This window comes from Panthera leo, chromosome B2 (assembly GCF_018350215.1).
Source record: "Panthera leo isolate Ple1 chromosome B2, P.leo_Ple1_pat1.1, whole genome shotgun sequence".
Lineage (NCBI taxonomy): Eukaryota > Metazoa > Chordata > Mammalia > Carnivora > Felidae > Panthera > Panthera leo.
The window spans coordinates 37,283,473-37,299,811 of record NC_056683.1 but is presented as its reverse complement, the minus strand read 5'-3'; the positions used below and the strand labels follow the sequence as shown (position 1 = coordinate 37,299,811).

Here is a 16,339-nt window from a genome sequence, read left to right as displayed (position 1 = left end):
AATGATAAGTGCCACATGGTTTCCCCTATTATTATATGGTTTCCCCTATTATTAACTTCCTAATGGAAATCCCAGATTCATAAAGGGGCTCATTCCAGTATCCTGGCCAGCCAGATTTTTTGTGAGGTGGACAGGAATGCCCAATGGCTCCTACAAATAGACTGTGGGAGGCTGGCTGATTGACAGGCCTATCAATACCACCTCAAACCAACCTCAAAGTGAGGTCACTTGAGTACATTTAACCCAAGCCTATTAAGGTAATGGAAGAGGTTTATTTTAGTTCAAACAAGCTCTGGAGGGTGATAGGAGTCAGGGAAGAAGACAGAAACAGAAGCGATATGTCAGTTTTTTGACATGGAAACAATCTGAATTCAACCATCTCAGATGAATAGTATCTTCCTTGGTCTAAAAACCTACCAACATACCAATTCTCCACATGCATTCCATTATGTCTGGCTTAGGAAGATGTTCTTTTCTTCCCTCTGTTTCTTCCCAGGCCTTTGGTTACCCATTGGGTATGGACATGCTGGTTTCCTACTCTCTTAGCTGTCTATGTTGACTAAGCATCTACAATGATTCAGGTACTTCCAGGCACCCTCTATCAGGTCAGCTCATCCTGATACCCTCCTGTGAGGTATCATCCCTCCATTTATAGATAAAGAAACAGAGGGACAATTTGCCTTGCTTAAGGCAAAATAAAAGTTAGAAGCTAGGGTTTTTTGTTTGCTTGACTTTTACCACTCAATGGATTATCATAGTGATTACTCAGGGAACCACTACTTATCAAGAGAGAATTCTGTCAACATCCTGGCCCCCTTAAATCACTACCCCCTCCCTCCCCACCTCTCTGAGGCTTCTTCTGGTTCCAAACTTCTGCTCTCCCCACTATTCCATGTCACCTTTTGAGCCTTTCTCTTTATAGTAAAGGAAATGGGGCAGTAGAGGATAAGGACTTTCCTTGGATTGTACAGATAATGTCAGAGCTGGGACTTGAACCCATGTGTTCGAAGTCCTCTGTACCTTAGTTGATTTCCTCCTGTCAGCTTACCTAAGTTCTCTCTGTCTGTCGAGGCCAGTCAAATGCCATGCTCCTCCATGGAGCCTTTTAGACCACCCTGGCCTCACAGATCTTCTCCTCTGCCTGATAAGTTTCTGCCTGTCTGTTCCATGGGCAGAACACTTAGCAGATGGTGCTGGGCATTATTTAGCATTTCATGTTCTCGTTTCATCTTCTCAGCATGTCTGTAAGGTTTCTGAAGGCCAGGGATCAAAATGTATACCTGTTTGTATTCATAGAACCTTGAAAGTGGTTTGCACAGAGGAGAAGGCAGAATAAGTGGATTCCTGGGCTCTGGAGTCAGACTCAGGTTCGAATCCTGGCCCTGCTCGTTGCTTGTTGTATGACATCAAATCACTTCATCTCTGTCCAGGTACACTCCTGAAGAGTTGTTGAGAAAAATTAAAAAGCATAATGATTTTCAGGGTATAGCAGAGTACCTGGCACACAGAAATCACTCCACAAAGATCAACTATTATTGGAGCGCAACAAGTATTCGTTGTTGATAGTGAATTACTCAACTGGTCCTCAAGGTTAAAAAAAAAAGTGTGATTGTTTATTTGTTTGTTTCAGGAAGAATTTAGATAGAAAATCTCCTTTCTGTAGGATATGAGTCTAGAAAAGTAACACACAAGTTGGAAGGAGGCCGGATGTTGGGTAAGAATTGCCTCACTTCACCTCCATCATGTCCACCTTACTACAGGAGCAATAATGGCTCCCCAGGGTGCAGAGCATGGAAATGACTAAGAGCTGAGCAGGCGACAACCAGGCAGAGTCAGGCGCCCTGGCAGTGTTCCTGCTGCTAAGTCACGCAGAAGGGGCCAGCTTTCCCTCCAAGCCTTAGCAGCAGCTAATGCTATTAGGATGAAAGATGGGTCCATTTGGACCCCTAACCCCCATGTTCAGGCAAGACTCTGGAAGGTCAATGGCTAGAGAGAAATGCAGGAGCAGCTATTCTTGTCAAGAATTAGGATATACACCATTCTGGGCACTTGTGCATATATTTTAGCAAAGCAGCCCACTTCTTCAAAGGACTTTTTTTTTTTTTAAGAGGGAGAGAGGGAGGGAGGGAGAGGGGTAGAGGAAAAGAATCCCAAGCAGGCTCCATGCTCAGCGCAGAGCCTGATGCAGGGCTCGTTCCCATGACCCTGGGATCATGACCTGAGCTGAAACCAAGAGTCAGACACTCAACCAACTGAGTCACCCAGGCACCTCTCAAAGGACTTAAAAGGGCAAAAGCTTGCCTTCCTCCCAAGTTTATTCCCATATATAACTAGGGAGGAACAAGCTTACCTAAAACACAACACCTATGGCATTTTGTGCATCCTCAACTTGCAAAATGTTCTTCTCCAAATACTGAGAGATCATTTTAAGAAGAGTTTGGGGATGGGATTTACATATAGATTATCTTTGCTATAATTCTGTGGGCTTTGTCTGATCATCTGTCCTACAAACCCCGGACGCATTTCTCTGAGCATCAGAGCTAAGCACAAAAGGACTCAAAATAGAATAATGCAGGGCAAGTCAGGTGGGCAGGGAAACTGTCAAAACCTGAGATTTGGGAGCTAAAGGGATTTAAAGACGGGCTAAAGGAGGTAATGAGGAAGCTTCAGATAATGGAATTGGGCAGAACTGACTGGGAAAAACTGCAGAGAATCCTGGGCTCTTTAGGAACACAGGATCCCTATAAATTGGGTAGGGGACAAAAAAGGCAAAGCTCAAACCAGCAGTAGCTGTCAAGCAAAAGCAGTTGTGACCATTAAGCCAAGAAGAAGTGGGGGGGGCGGGTCAAGGGGGTCATGCGGCAACATTTTCCAATGCAAATGCAAAAGGTAGTTCTATAAAGAAGAAACTATCGCCAGAAATATGTATTGTCTACAGCAATGCCCAGGGATTATACCTCATCAGCTTGCCTTTGCTGGCCTCAGTTTCCCCATATTTAAATCTAAGGAAGTCATACTTCTCCCCAGCCTGAGTTAGTGACCCTCCTCTGCTCTCCCAGACCTTCATGTATAGTTGTCTTTTAATGAGTCTGCCTCCTCAACTAGACCTTAAACTCCTAAAGGCTGGGACTGTATTTTATACCTCTCTGCATCCTCAAAGCCTGGCACAGGGCCTGGCCTATAACAAGTTTTTAGTCAACACTTGCTGACTAATTGGTCTCTAAAGTCCTTGGAGGATTGAATCATAGAATGACTGGATCCTGTTCTCCACGGGGCTCAACATAACACGTAAGCCAACCCATCTTCCCAGAAGCTGGCCCAGGCTGCTTTAGTTGAAGCACTGTGGCCTTCTCTTCCTCTTTTTTAACTTCTTTATTCCCATCTTCAAATATTCTCCTTGGACTGTGCTAGTCAAAATCCCTGTTTTGCTTGCTTTAAACTTCAAGACAGGGGTCTAGTAAATGTGAACTACCAACTAGCCTTCTGGTTTACTTCCCTTTCTGCCTTGCTTAGGTCTTGCAGTGTGGTCTTGCCTTAGATTCTCTTGGAAGAAGATCTTAAGATAATGATTTGAATGGAAGAAGTTTACTGAGGAAGTGAGTCCCGAGAGCACTGACTGGACAGCAGGAAAGTGAGACAGGAAAGGGAAGAAAAGTGATATAGGATGCTTTAATGAGCAGGTACTGCTGTGGGCAACTGAGGCTCCTTTCTTCTGAAGATCCCTGGGAGACTCTGTGGAAGGTACCTCAGAGTCATAACCCATGAGGAGTGAGGGGGGAGAAAAAAAGGAATGAGGGAGCTGGGGTATTTATCTACTAACTCCCACCCCCAGTTGGTTGAAGGCTCTTTGAGGGGTGGTGGGAATACCCTCCAACTGCTGCCAGTGTGCCTCATGCACTAGTTGAACACATTCATGCAGCCAGAGAAAGCCCGCAGGTGCTTATAGAAATAAGCCATCAGCAGGTGCAGCCATAGTGAGTTCTGCCCCAGTGGTACCAACACCTTATATGACATATTCTTAGCCTGATGCCCCAAAGTATTCCATTTAGCCTAACCAAATCTCTCCAGTTCAGAAAGCCCCTCTACAACATTCCTGAGAGATAGTGGTCACCTTCTGACTGAATACTGCTAGTACTGGGGAGAGCTCACTACTCTGAGGACGCCATGCTGTCACTGGAAATAAGTCAGTTGCTGAAAAATCCTTTAATTTTTTAAAGCTTCCATATATATTACCTTGTAATTTCTTTTCTTTTCTTTTTTTCTTTTATTTGGGAAAGAGAGAGAGCACACGAGCAGGGAAGAGAGAGAGAGAGAGACAGAATTTTAGGCAGGCTCCCTGCTCAGTGTGGAGTCCAACGTGGGGCTTGATCTCATGACCCTGGGATCATGACCTAAGCTGAAACTAAGAGAGGCTCAACTGACTGGGCCACCCAGGTGCACCATATATTACCTTGTAATTTCTGACCGTTGGCCTCAATTCTGCCTTTTGGAGCCCCGTAGAATGATTCCCCTCCCCACCCCACCCCCACAATATCTTTTAATAGTTTCTAAAAATAACTGGTATATTTTCACTATGACTCCTCTTCTCTGGCCCAAATCACCCACTGTCCTTACCACTCTTACTACAATATGGTCTCTAAACTAGTCATTCTCAACCTGGGGCAAATTTGACTCCCAGGGTACATGTGACACTGTCTGGAGACATTTTTGGCTGTTAAAACTAGTAGGGAGCATTACTGGCAGCAATGGGCTGTGGCCTAGGATGTTGGTAAGGGTGCTACAAGGCACAGGACAGCCCCCACAACAAAGAATTATCTGGCCCAAAGGTCCAAAGAACCAAGGCTGAGAAACCTGCTCTAGAAAGATCATTATCCAGGTCACTCTGCTCTGCATATGCTATGGCTTGTCATATAAAGCATAGTGCTAAGAACCCAACATGCAGTACCTACAGGGATAGGACCTGAAAGAGCATAGAACATGGGGGGGATCCTTTCTCACTATGACAACAGGATCGACTGTAGCAGCTGAAGCACCCACAACACACGCCCCCCTCCCCTCCAGTCTGTGGTCAGGGAAAAGCTATGAATCCTATTGAAACAAACTGGTCTCAAGCAGATGACTAAGAAACAAAAACAAAGACATAAAAACACAAATGCAAATCTAAGAGGTGGAGTTCCCTCCAAGCATCTCCACAATATTTTCAACATGAAAAATTGGATCAAATTTATTTCAGTTTTCCCTACAGACATAATTATAGATCTTCTCTACTAAATTTTTGTCACCTGAAATTATGATAAAATGCCTTTTAAAATTTTCATCCAGGCCACTCCCAAAAACATAAGACAGGACAGACTAATGTCGATCCATTTCTTAACACTTTTTTGGTAAGGCTGTGTTGACTTGTCCATTTAACTGTAGCTTACATTTATTTACTTGATTAAGGAAACACCAGTTTTCTGGTGTTTCTTTTACTACAAAGTCCTACCAAACCTTCAAGAAATAGGTTAATTCCTATTTTATTCAAACTGTTCTAGAAAATGGGAGTGGGGGAGAAGATGGAGCCACCCTTCAGCTTATTTTATAAAGCTAGTATAATCCTAAAACCAAAACCTTTCAAATATAGTACATGAAAAGAAAACTACAGAAAATAATCTCATTAATGAACACGGATGCAAAAGTCCTTTAAAAATTACTAAACTGAATCTAGCTTTGAATTTTGTATTTTATAAAGTGACTGAGTTTTGGTTATTCCAGGAATGTAGGATGTTTTAACAGAAAATCTATTAATGTAACTCACTACGTTAGTAGATTGAAGAGGTGGGAAGGAGTCAGGAATGGACCACAAGCACACAGAGAAATGTTCTTATTCTTGAGTAGCTTTTTCTGTGTAATAAAACCCACAAAATTTCTGTGACATAAAATAAGCATTTATTTTTTTATACCTCTTGGGGTAAGCTAGGGTCAGCTATTTGAGGTTGGGCTCAGCTGGGCACCTCAGCTTTAAACTGCAGGTCTGTATGTCAGCTGGGTGACTATATATCCACCTGACTCTCATTATTCTTAGACCAGCTGGCTAGCCGTTACAAGTTCAACTCATGGCAGTACAGAGTATTAAGAGGGTGCATTCAATAAGACAAAGATGCTTCAAGCCTGTGCTTGCATAATGTTGCCATTATTCTATTGGCCAAAGCAACCTGTGTGGCTGAGTTCAAAGTCAAGGAATGGGAAAGTATACTCTGCCTTTTATGGCACAGATGCAAAAAATGAAGTATTGAGGCCAAAGACTTAATATATCACAGGGCATGTGAATATTTTATTCCTTTTAATGTACAAATATGATATATATGTATAAATATACCAATTGGCCCCAGGTGTGTGTGTGTGTGTGTGTGTGTGTGTGTGTGTACACATACATATACACTAAATTTATTATGTACAAACTATTTTATAATAAAAATTAAATTCACACATTAAGCACACTTTGGGACCTTTCTTATTGACTTCCTTTATAATCTTATCCAAAAAGAAAATATAAGTTATTAATGCAGCAGGAATTGTTCTTCATCTCTTTCACCATAACTTTTCATTCTATCGACCTTTTCCAGAAAAGGATTTAAAGAGGTTTACAAAGTTCTGAGACAAAATCAACGTATAATAAATCAGAAGACAAGGCAAAGGGAAAATCAGGTTACCAAAGCAAGATGGGCCTGGAATGGCATTAGTACTTGGCTGGATAGTCTCCATTTGCTCCCTCTGATCCTTTTTCCCTCCTTCCCTACCTGGTCTGTCCTCCTTGAAGGGCTCCCCTTTCTTGGGCTTTTCCTATAGTACAGGTCTCAAGGGGTCTGATGACCACTGTGTCCTCTTGTTGCTTGAAGCCCAGAGGCTGGTAACACTTCCTGTGAACCATCCCCAACTGGCTCCCTTAATCATGTCACACCTTTGTAATAACTCCTTCATGAAACTCTCCCTACTTAATCTGTTTGGAAGTGTTATTTTTCCTGCCAGGGACCCTGATTACAAGAGCCCACAAATTACATGCCTTAAGTGTAAATACCCACTAGAAGTAGACCATAAATATAGCTCTAAGGTCTCAGAGTGATTATCAAGTGGGAAACACAATCAATAAAAGAACCTCCAGTCTCTCGAGAGAAGCAGACCTACTCCAGACACCAAGATGGGCAAGAAATTTTCTCTGTGGTTTCTCTATCAAAGGTCACTGTGTTATAATGACCCCATTCTTTTCTGTCTTACAAACCATCTCTATTCAGGGCTCAGTCCTCCAATATCTTTCCTCCTTATCCACATTCACCTTCTATTTGATCTCTTCTAGTTTTATGGCTTTAAATATCATACATGTGGATGATTCCCAATATGTTTCTCCAGTCCTGACTTTTCCCTGAACTCATTTTCACCATCCAATTGCCTACATTGGATATCCAACAAGCATCTCAAACAAGCATCTTGGCACATCAAAAACAAAGCTCTCCGTGTTCATCCCATACTCCTCCCTTCCTAGTCTCCCCTCATTTCAGTAGAGGGTCCCAGCACCATTCCCTTGGTTGCTCAGGGTATGTGGTCAGGAGGGAGAGAGAATGGCAGAAATCTATCATGCTTGATTCCTTTTTTGCACATTCCACATCCAATCAATCCACACATTATGTGGCTCAGCTCTTCAAAATATATTCAGAATCTGACCACCCCCATTACCACTACTGTAGCCCAAACAGCCAGTCTCTCTTGTCCTACTGTGCTCCTAACTGGTTTTCCTTCTTCTACCCTTGCACTCTTCCAGGACCCCATCTGAAGCAGCCTGTGTACTCCTTTAAAAATGTCATGTCATGTCGTCTCCTATTCAAAATCTTCCAGTCACTACCATCACACTCAGAATGCAATACAAAGTATTCACGTTGGCCTATAGGGCCTCACATCTGGATATCTGTGAGTATTTATTTTCTACTATTTTCTTCCCTCTGCACTGGTTACACTGGCCTCCCTGATGTTCTATGAGCAAGTCAAGCGTACACTTAAGGTCTCAGAACCTTCGCACTTGCTGTTTCCTATCACTGAAACATTCTTTTCCAGATACCTGCATGCCTCACTCATTTCACTTAGGTCTCTGTGGGAATGGCAATTCCTCAGAGAAGTCTTCCCTGGTCATCAGCTGTAAATAGTCCCACCATCTCTATTCCTTACTTTATTTTTCTTCATAGCACTAGTCAGTATCTGACATTACATTAAATATAAATATGTAGTTACGCATTTGTCTATTTAGAATGTAAGTAAGTGCTAATAAAACGGATGTATTTCATTCATCCCAGCATCTCTAGTGCCAGACACAACACCTGACATACAGCACGGTCTTGATAAATATTTGTTAAATCAATGAGACTCCATTCTACTTCATCTAGTTTCTTGACTCAAAAACTCAGCAAGATCCAAGAAATACTTGAGTCTCAATTATGTGAGTGGCACTTCGCTAGATGCTTAGAGCTTTAAAAATCTAACAGACACCTGAGTCTTTTGGGTGAATAGTGATTGGGAGAGGGGATAAGGGGCTCCTCAGTGTACTAGAAACGTTCTTTTTCTAGATAGTACAATACTTACAGAGGTGTATTCATAATTACAAACCTATTGAGCCCCACACTTAAGATTTGTGTATTTTAAGTTGCACACTGATAAAAGTGTTTTTTTCTTAAGTCTCTGACCTATCTAGACACATCGAGAGGTAGTTTGCATTGTGGTAAAAGCAGTGACAATGATCTGTATGGCCTGCCTGTCTGCTATGCGAGAGGTGAGTCACCTCCAAGTGCTAAGATCTGCGTATCAAAAGGAAAAGGGGAGACTATACTGTGTTCCTTTTGGCACCAGAACTCCCAGATATGATGGGCCTTCTCTAATGCCCTGGGACCACCTTTTGAAACTGGCCTGCAATACTAGCGCCTAACTGCTAAAGGGATGTTCCCTTTAGATCCCCGAAGTGAGATGGAGCACTTGGAGAACTTTCCTCGGAAGAGCCCGCGGAAGAGAGGGGGCCAATGGAACAGTCTTTATGCTTTAAAAAAATTTTTTTTAAAGTTTTTATTTAAGTAATCTCTAACTCAAGGTGGGTCTTGAACTCTAACCCTGAGATCAAGAGTCGCATGCTCTTCCGACTAGGCCAGCTAGGCGCCCCTATGCTTTGGATGCTTAGCCATTTGCCCTCAGAGGTTGACACTCCGTCCACTAGCGTTTAGAGGGCATTATTAGCTGTACATTCAGCCCAACGAACGTCACAAACACTGGTACTCGCGGAGTCCCTGGCCCCCAGCACGCACGCGCGGCACAGAGCCGCCGCTACGCAGGCGCACTGCGGCCAGGCGCCGGGCAAAGCGGGGGGCAGGAGCCCGGCCGGCGGGTGCGCGCTCCAGGGCGCGCGGGGAGCGAGGCGCGCGCCATGGAACAGCGGTTAGCCGAGTTCCGAGAGGCCAGGAAACGGGCCGGGCTGGCGGCCGAACCCAACACTTCGAGCCGGAGTGCACAAACCTCAGGGAAGAAGGCGGAAGCAGCTGCGACTCCAAAGGCAGCTCCAGGCTGGCTAAAACGGTTCCTGGTGTGGAAACCGAGGCCCGCGAATATCCGGGCCCAGCCCAGCCTCGCTCAGGTGAGAGGAAGGCCTCGCCCCCCGGGACCTAGCTTCAGGGACGCTGTCGTGTCCACCCAGTAAAATCCGGCTGAGGCCACACCCACTGCCCGCCCACCGCGTGGCGGCCTTCAGGCCACGCCCCCACCGAGGAGCCGTCCCCGCCCACCACGCGAAGGAGCGGGAGTCCAGCCCCCTCCTCTGGTTCCCACCTTCGCTGGCGGGGCGGGGCTGCCGGCGCCTCCCGACTGTTGAGGGCCGGAGCCTGGCATCTCGGGCCACACGTGTCTGCACTGATCCTTCGCTTTGACATTTTCTTTCCAGCCCGCGACCCACGCAGATCCTGATTCCGGTCGGGAAGCGATGGTCTAGGGTCCTGGAAGAAAACACCTCTGCCCTTGAGTTACTCACAGCGAGTTGAGTTATTGTGATGCCCTGTAGCCTCCGGGAACTTCTCCACCACCGCTTTCATTTGCAGCCCTCCGCTAATGGAGGGTAAAGGTCTAATTGGATACTGCTAAAAAGTGGCAGTAATGAAGGCTTCCTTTCATTTCGCACCTGGGACACATGCAGCCAGTAGCCCAGAAAGCCTGTGCTTTAGAAATAGCATTTGAATACAAACGTGCAAAAGTGTGGTTTGTGTAACTGCCAGAGGCCGCAGATGCTTGTGCACCTCTATTAACTAGGGAAACTTACTCAAGTTCTCTGGTGAATTTTCAGGTGAAAGCATTATTTAGATTAGTATGATAGCCTTTCCACCCTTTGATTCTTTAGTATTCTCTTAATGTTCAGATGAACTTGGTATTTTCATTTCACATCTTGTATTTTCATTTCGTTTCCACTCAGGAGTAGAGTGGCAAGGTGCCCTGTGTGTGAGATTAGATTACCTATGTTGGAATACAGGACACAACATGGAGGGAAAATAGGTGCCTTGAGACAGTCTGTGACAAAGCCTTCCTATCTCAAAAGTGTAATAGGAGCCAAAAAATTCCTTTTGAAAATGAAAATGTATTGGAGCAGAAATGTATCTTACTCCTCTTAAAATTATTTCTCTTAGTTCATTTATTATTGCACAACATCTGGTTTTAGGCAATTTTTTTAAACCAAGGAGAACTTATGGTTACTCAGTTTTGATTAGATACTATTCTCCATACCACGCAGGGTTCCATCAGACTTGCAGAAAGAGAGTGCAGCAGGGTTCAGACAATCTATTTCCTTGCATGCGGTTTATCTCAGGATAACTTCATTGTTGATTAGAACTCACTGAGCACAATTGGTTAAGATTTTAGAATCTACTTCCCTTACCCTTTTTCCTCTCCACAGTTAAAAAACAATGTCTAGCCCACACAATGAGTTTTTGCCTGTGTGTCTCATTTCCAAAGGAGTATGAGATCATTGAATTGGACCCAGAGAAGCTGAACTTGGAGAAAGTTTCCATTATTAAAAACCTAAAAGCTGATGTCCCGACAAAAGGATGACAGGAAATGCTGGATCTCCAGTTGTTCTTATTAATTACTCTGTTTTTCATAAGGGACTCTGTCTTAAGCTTATTTTCATTGGCTCAGTTATCATTCGTGGGTTTGCTCTGGTGTGAAAATTCTCATTAAATTGTTTTTTTCTTTCTCCCAATTTACAATCCATCTCTCTTAATCATTTTGGAGACACACAGTGGCTGTCAGAAATTTCTCTAGCCTTCTATTTGTAATTGCTTCTTGGTTGTCATTGATAAGGAAGCATCCATATCCTCCTTCCTCCACTCTCGAATTCATCTTGAAGAAAGCAGTCCCTAAGATCAAACATTTCTTTCTGTGACAAGCTTGTTCCACATTGGGACCAAAATGCTTGTGACTTTTTTCAACCCCACAGAAGCCCCCTGTCTCCCTGCCCAGGCATACCCTGCAGCAGTCCCCAGCACCTTCTAGCCCCAAGGTATCTTCTCTCATCCTGTGACTCTGCCCCTCCAGCCTTGGCTTGGACTGACCCACTGCTCAAATGCTCTCCTTTGGAGTCACCTGGCTAAACACAGCCTTTGCATCACTCCCTCAAACCCAGGAATCACCTTCTAATTTCTTCCCTTTCCTTGCCATCATTCATTCATTTATTCAGCAAAATTATATCCTGTGCCCAGTCTGTTCCAGCTACTGTCCCGAATCTGGGAAACAGTGGGATAAAGGCAGATGAAGCCCTGTTCTCATAGAACTTGCATTTGGGGCAGCAGATGATAAACAAAGCTGAATGATGAATGCTATGAAAGGGGGGAAGAACCGGATGCTATGATAGTGAACTGGGGGTGAGAGGTGCAGAGTGCTACTTTATTTTTTTTTCAACGTTGTTTTTTTTTTTTTTTATTTATTTTTTTTGGGACAGAGAGAGACAGAGCATGAACGGGGGAGGGGCAGAGAGAGAGGGAGACACAGAATCGGAAACAGGCTCCAGGCTCCGAGCCATCAGCCCAGAGCCTGACGCGGGGCTCGAACTCACGGACCGCGAGATCGTGACCTGGCTGAAGTCGGACGCTTAACCGACTGCGCCACCCAGGCACCCCCAGAGTGCTACTTTAAATTGGGTAGGCAGGGAGGACCTCCCTGAGGAAATGGCGTTTCATAAGAAGAAGCCACTCTTCGAGAAACCCAGGACAAGGACAAGGGCACATGTGGTCACATTTTTGCTGAGATTTGTAGGAGAGGAGGGAACCATCCAGGTCATGTGAGGGGAAGGGGGCATTCCTCTCAAAAGGAACCATAGGTGCAAAGGCCCTGAGGTGGTAAGCAGCTTGGTATTTGAGAAATGGAAGTATTTGCCCTAAACTATGCCTCTATGTGCGGTGACGACCACAAACACTTCCATACACAGCTTTTATAGCAGAAGCCACGTTGGTCCTAAAGCAAATGCCAAAGGAGGTAGAGGAATTTCTATATCTCTCCTCTTGTTTGTTCCCTTTGCCAGTTGGTTTGACCCATTCCCCCATCTCCTAGCTCTCTAACCCTTCCCTTTACCATTCCTCGTAAAGGCCCCTAATTAAGTACAAAGAGCTTTGGAGGGAGGCTGTGCTGGGATCCTACACCAGTCTCCTCTCTATCACTAGCTGTGTGACTCTAGGGGAGTTACTTAACATCTCAGTGTTTCCCTATCAGTAAATTGGGATTAACAGTGCTTATCTCCTGATTATGGGAGATGGGGTGTCTCAAAGGTGTGCCAGAAATCGTGGCCATAAGCATTATTCTTTTTATACTCCTTCAATGATAAATTCAGTTTACAGTAAATTTCAAGTTGTACACATTCAAAATGTATTCTGCATTCTTCAGTCAGTCATTTCTCTCTGACTTCTGTGTCACCACCCTAGTTATGCCTGGCCCTTCTCTCTCACTGAGCCTCCTGCGTGAGCTACTCACAATTTCCCTGCTTCTAGCCTTGTAGCCCATTCTCTACCTGTCAGCCAGAGTAGTCTTAAATATAAATCAGATTATATTAGTTCCCTGCTGAGACTTTCAGTGATTTCTCTATTGTGCATACTGGTCAAATCTGAAAGGGACATTTATTTACTTAACAAACATGTGTGTGTCAGGAGAGGGTGTGTTGCTGATGGCATGTTAAGGACTTTTCCAGTCTAACAGAAAAGGTAATAATTACAACCTTAACACTAGAAAAGAAGGTTGCAACAAAACAGAATGTAATGTAAATCAGATGACCTATATTTTTTATCAAGACCAGATAATATTTGTGGTCCCGTTTTAAATTATCATGGGAGGAATGGGGATATAATTGAAGAAATGAACTAAAAGTTATGCTTTGTATTGAGAACCTATGTGTGGGGTGCTCTCTTTGGCTCTGGAGACACTAAAAGATAAATGGTAGTCCATTGGCCTCCTGGTAGCAATCTAAGGACACATGTGAACTGTATTAAAAGAAAAACACTTGGGGTGGCTGGGTGGCTCAATCGGTTAAGTGTCTGACTTCGGCTTAGGTCACAAGCTCACGGTTCATGAATTCGAGCCCTGCATTGGGCTCTGCTGGCAGTGTGGGGCCTGCTTGGGATTCATTCTCTCTGTCTCTCTCTCTCTCTCTCACTCTCTCTCTGCCACTCCCCCACTTGCACTCTCTCAAAATAAATACATAAGCTTAAAAACACAACACTTAATGAGCATATAGTTTGGTGCTCAATGAGACAAAGAGGCAGTAAGTGCTCTGGGAGGCAGAGGGGGAATCCCTCCTTGATAGCTGCAGAGGTCAAGCATACACAGTTAACCAGTCATGCTGGCCTGGAAGGAAGGCACAGAGCTGAGAATGGAGAGGAAGCAGAGCAGGATACAAGGGGGGGGGGGGGGGCAGTGTCTTTGGGTAGTAAATCCTGTTGAACTGGAGTAGAGCAGTGGATTGTGGATTGTATCGTACAGTTAATTTTTTAGATCATTGTTTTACAGACTGTACGTTGTGACCCGTTAGTGGGTGGTGAAATCGGTTTAGAGGATCTAGTCCTCTGTTAAAAACAAATTTTAAAAAAGTGGAATGGAAGGTGAGAATTTCATGTGTGGTGAAGGTATTTGTTGATTTGTGAAACTTTTTCATATATACATACATACATACATACATACATATATATACATACACACACACATATATATGTGGGGTCACAGTACAAAATGTATTTCTTATTATGGATCATACCCAAAAAATTTTGGAAAATACTGGACTAGAGATCAAGCCTCCCTAAAGCTATCTGAATATCTGTATCTCCCATTCGCACCCAACCCAGGGGCCTGTGTACTGGCATTTCTATCTGTTGAATAAATGGAAGGCCTTGCATGCATTCCAGCCCAAGAAGTTTACATTTTAACCTGTAGGCAGTAAAATTTGTTGAAGGTTTGTGAACAGAAGGTTGGGGGGGGGTGTTTTAGGAAGTTCATTTAGCAGCTATACATAGGATGTTTTGGAGAGTCCAGGCGGGGAGGAGGTAAGGAGTCCAGTTAGGAGACACTGCCTGGGCTTGGTGGTGTGTAAGACAGTCCTGGGATGGAAAGGTTGTGGCTATAATGGTGATTTGTTTTTAAGAAGTGAAAGGGATTTTTGTTTCTGGTTTCATGTAGTCCTCATTTTAGACTCATGCCACTCACAAAACTGTAGCTCATCTAATCTAGTCAATAAGCATTGACTCTGTGTGTGAAGCACTAGGTGTAGCTGCTGCATTATCACTTACTGGGGAGTTTCTCTATGGGGCACAAATTAGCTCTTGTTAGCAGCAGACTGATCTGAGGAAATGACTCCCATGAATGGGAATCCACCTGAATGCTGTAAGGATTTTATCAGGTCACAGCTCACTAAGTGCAGATCAGTTTTGATTCAGTTAGAACAGGGCACGTGAGCTCTTTGGAGATGATTGTTTTAGGGAGCAGAGCAAGAAAATAGAAATCAATGAGCCGGAGGCCTTCCCAGAGCAATGAGAGCTGTCTTTCCAGATTGGTTTTTATCCTTTGAGCCCCATTACCCTTTATTCTTACTTCTGTTTGTTTGTGTGACCTAGGAAGTGGCTCAGCCGGGGAGCAGCACGTCACAGCCACCACGGAACGAAGCCATTCCTCTGCCTTCACCACAGGACCAGTCTTTCCTGATCAACATCACTTTCTTGAAGGTTCTTCTCTGGTTGGTCTTGCTGGGATTGTTTGTGGAGCTGGAATTTGGCCTGGCCTATTTTGTCCTCTCCTTGTTCTACTGGATGTATGTCGGGACACGAGGCCCCGAAGAGAGGAAAGAGGGAGAGAAGAGCGCCTACTCGGTATTCAACCCAGGCTGCGAAGCCATCCAGGGCACCCTGACAGCAGAGCAGTTGGAACGTGAGTTACAGTTTAGACCCCTCGAGGGGAGATAGGCTCTGCTCTCTTGCAGGTAGCCTCCCACATGGCTCCCTCATAGCCTCTGGACATGGGCTCGTGGGTTTGATTTCAAGTGCCCAAGACCTTATAAGAACAGCTTGCAGGTTAGTTCTCTGGCTGTGAACTTCTGCATTCTTTCCCCAATCCTCTGCTGCGGTTTTATCATTGAACTTCTTTTTGGTTTTGGTGAAACCCCTTGAATGACACTCAGTGTGGATATGATGCCCTTTATAAAAAGTACATACTCAAAAAAGAGAGCTGTTTGTCTCATTATTTGAGAGAGGTACTTGTAAAGCAGTAGAAAGGGATTGGGGAGATAACTTTAAAACACCCAGCTGTTTGAAGGAATGGTGTGTCAAAATAAGTGTTCTCTTTAAGTCTTTTCATATATGCTATAAAGCATTTTTTCCCCCCTGAAAAATTTAAGTTGCAAGTTTTTGTTTTTTGGGTTTTTTTGTTGCTGTTGATGATGTTTGTTTTTTCATTGTTTTTTGGTTTTTGTTGTGTGTTTTCTGCTTTAAATCTTGCTTTTTTTTTTTCAGTCATTAATGGTAATGAAAAATAAAATAGCTTTAAAATACCTGCTTTTCAGAAACAGATCCCCATTGCCCATCACCATCTTCCATTCTCCTCAGTTATTCTGCTCCCACTTAATGAAGGAAGATTAAGAGAAGACAGAGTCCTAAGTGACAGGCGAGGGGAGGTAGATTGGTAGATTTGGTAAGTGGGTTATTTATGATGAATTCAGCAAGAAAAAAATTCCTGAGTGTGTTCAGATGAGAGCTGTGGAAGTGGAACTCTAGACTTATTGGCTGCGTGGGTTGTTTCTTATATTCTGAGGGCTCTGGAG

The 16,339-nt window shown here is 44.0% G+C and overlaps 1 protein-coding gene and 1 long non-coding RNA gene across 2 annotated transcripts; one reads left to right on the top strand and one right to left on the bottom strand.

Moving 5' to 3' along the window:
- Window positions 1-252: 252 nt before the first annotated feature.
- LOC122219872 lies at window positions 253-9,772 on the bottom strand. Its single transcript, XR_006202587.1, has 2 exons — window positions 9,526-9,772; window positions 253-1,438 (listed from the first exon to the last, which is right to left on the bottom strand). It is a non-coding gene; the product is annotated as an uncharacterized LOC122219872 (long non-coding RNA).
- On the top strand, window positions 9,312-15,744 carry SAYSD1 (SAYSVFN motif domain containing 1). The gene is made up of 2 exons (XM_042938642.1): window positions 9,312-9,643; window positions 15,141-15,744. The coding sequence occupies exons 1-2, from the start codon at window positions 9,437-9,439 to the stop codon at window positions 15,483-15,485; spliced, it is 552 nt and encodes a 183-aa protein (XP_042794576.1). The 5' UTR covers window positions 9,312-9,436; the 3' UTR covers window positions 15,486-15,744.
- The last annotated feature ends 595 nt before the right edge of the window (window positions 15,745-16,339 follow it).

What these genes read in the sequence shown, in the direction of transcription:
- SAYSD1 (XM_042938642.1), top strand. Translation starts at nt 9,437, where the DNA reads ATGGAACAGCGGTTAGCCGAGTTCCGAGAGGCCAGGAAACGGGCCGGG. An exon ending in CCCAGCCCAGCCTCGCTCAG is followed by an intron (nt 9,644 to 15,140) that starts GTGAGAGGAAGG and finishes TGTGTGACCTAG; the next exon opens with GAAGTGGCTCAGCCGGGGAG.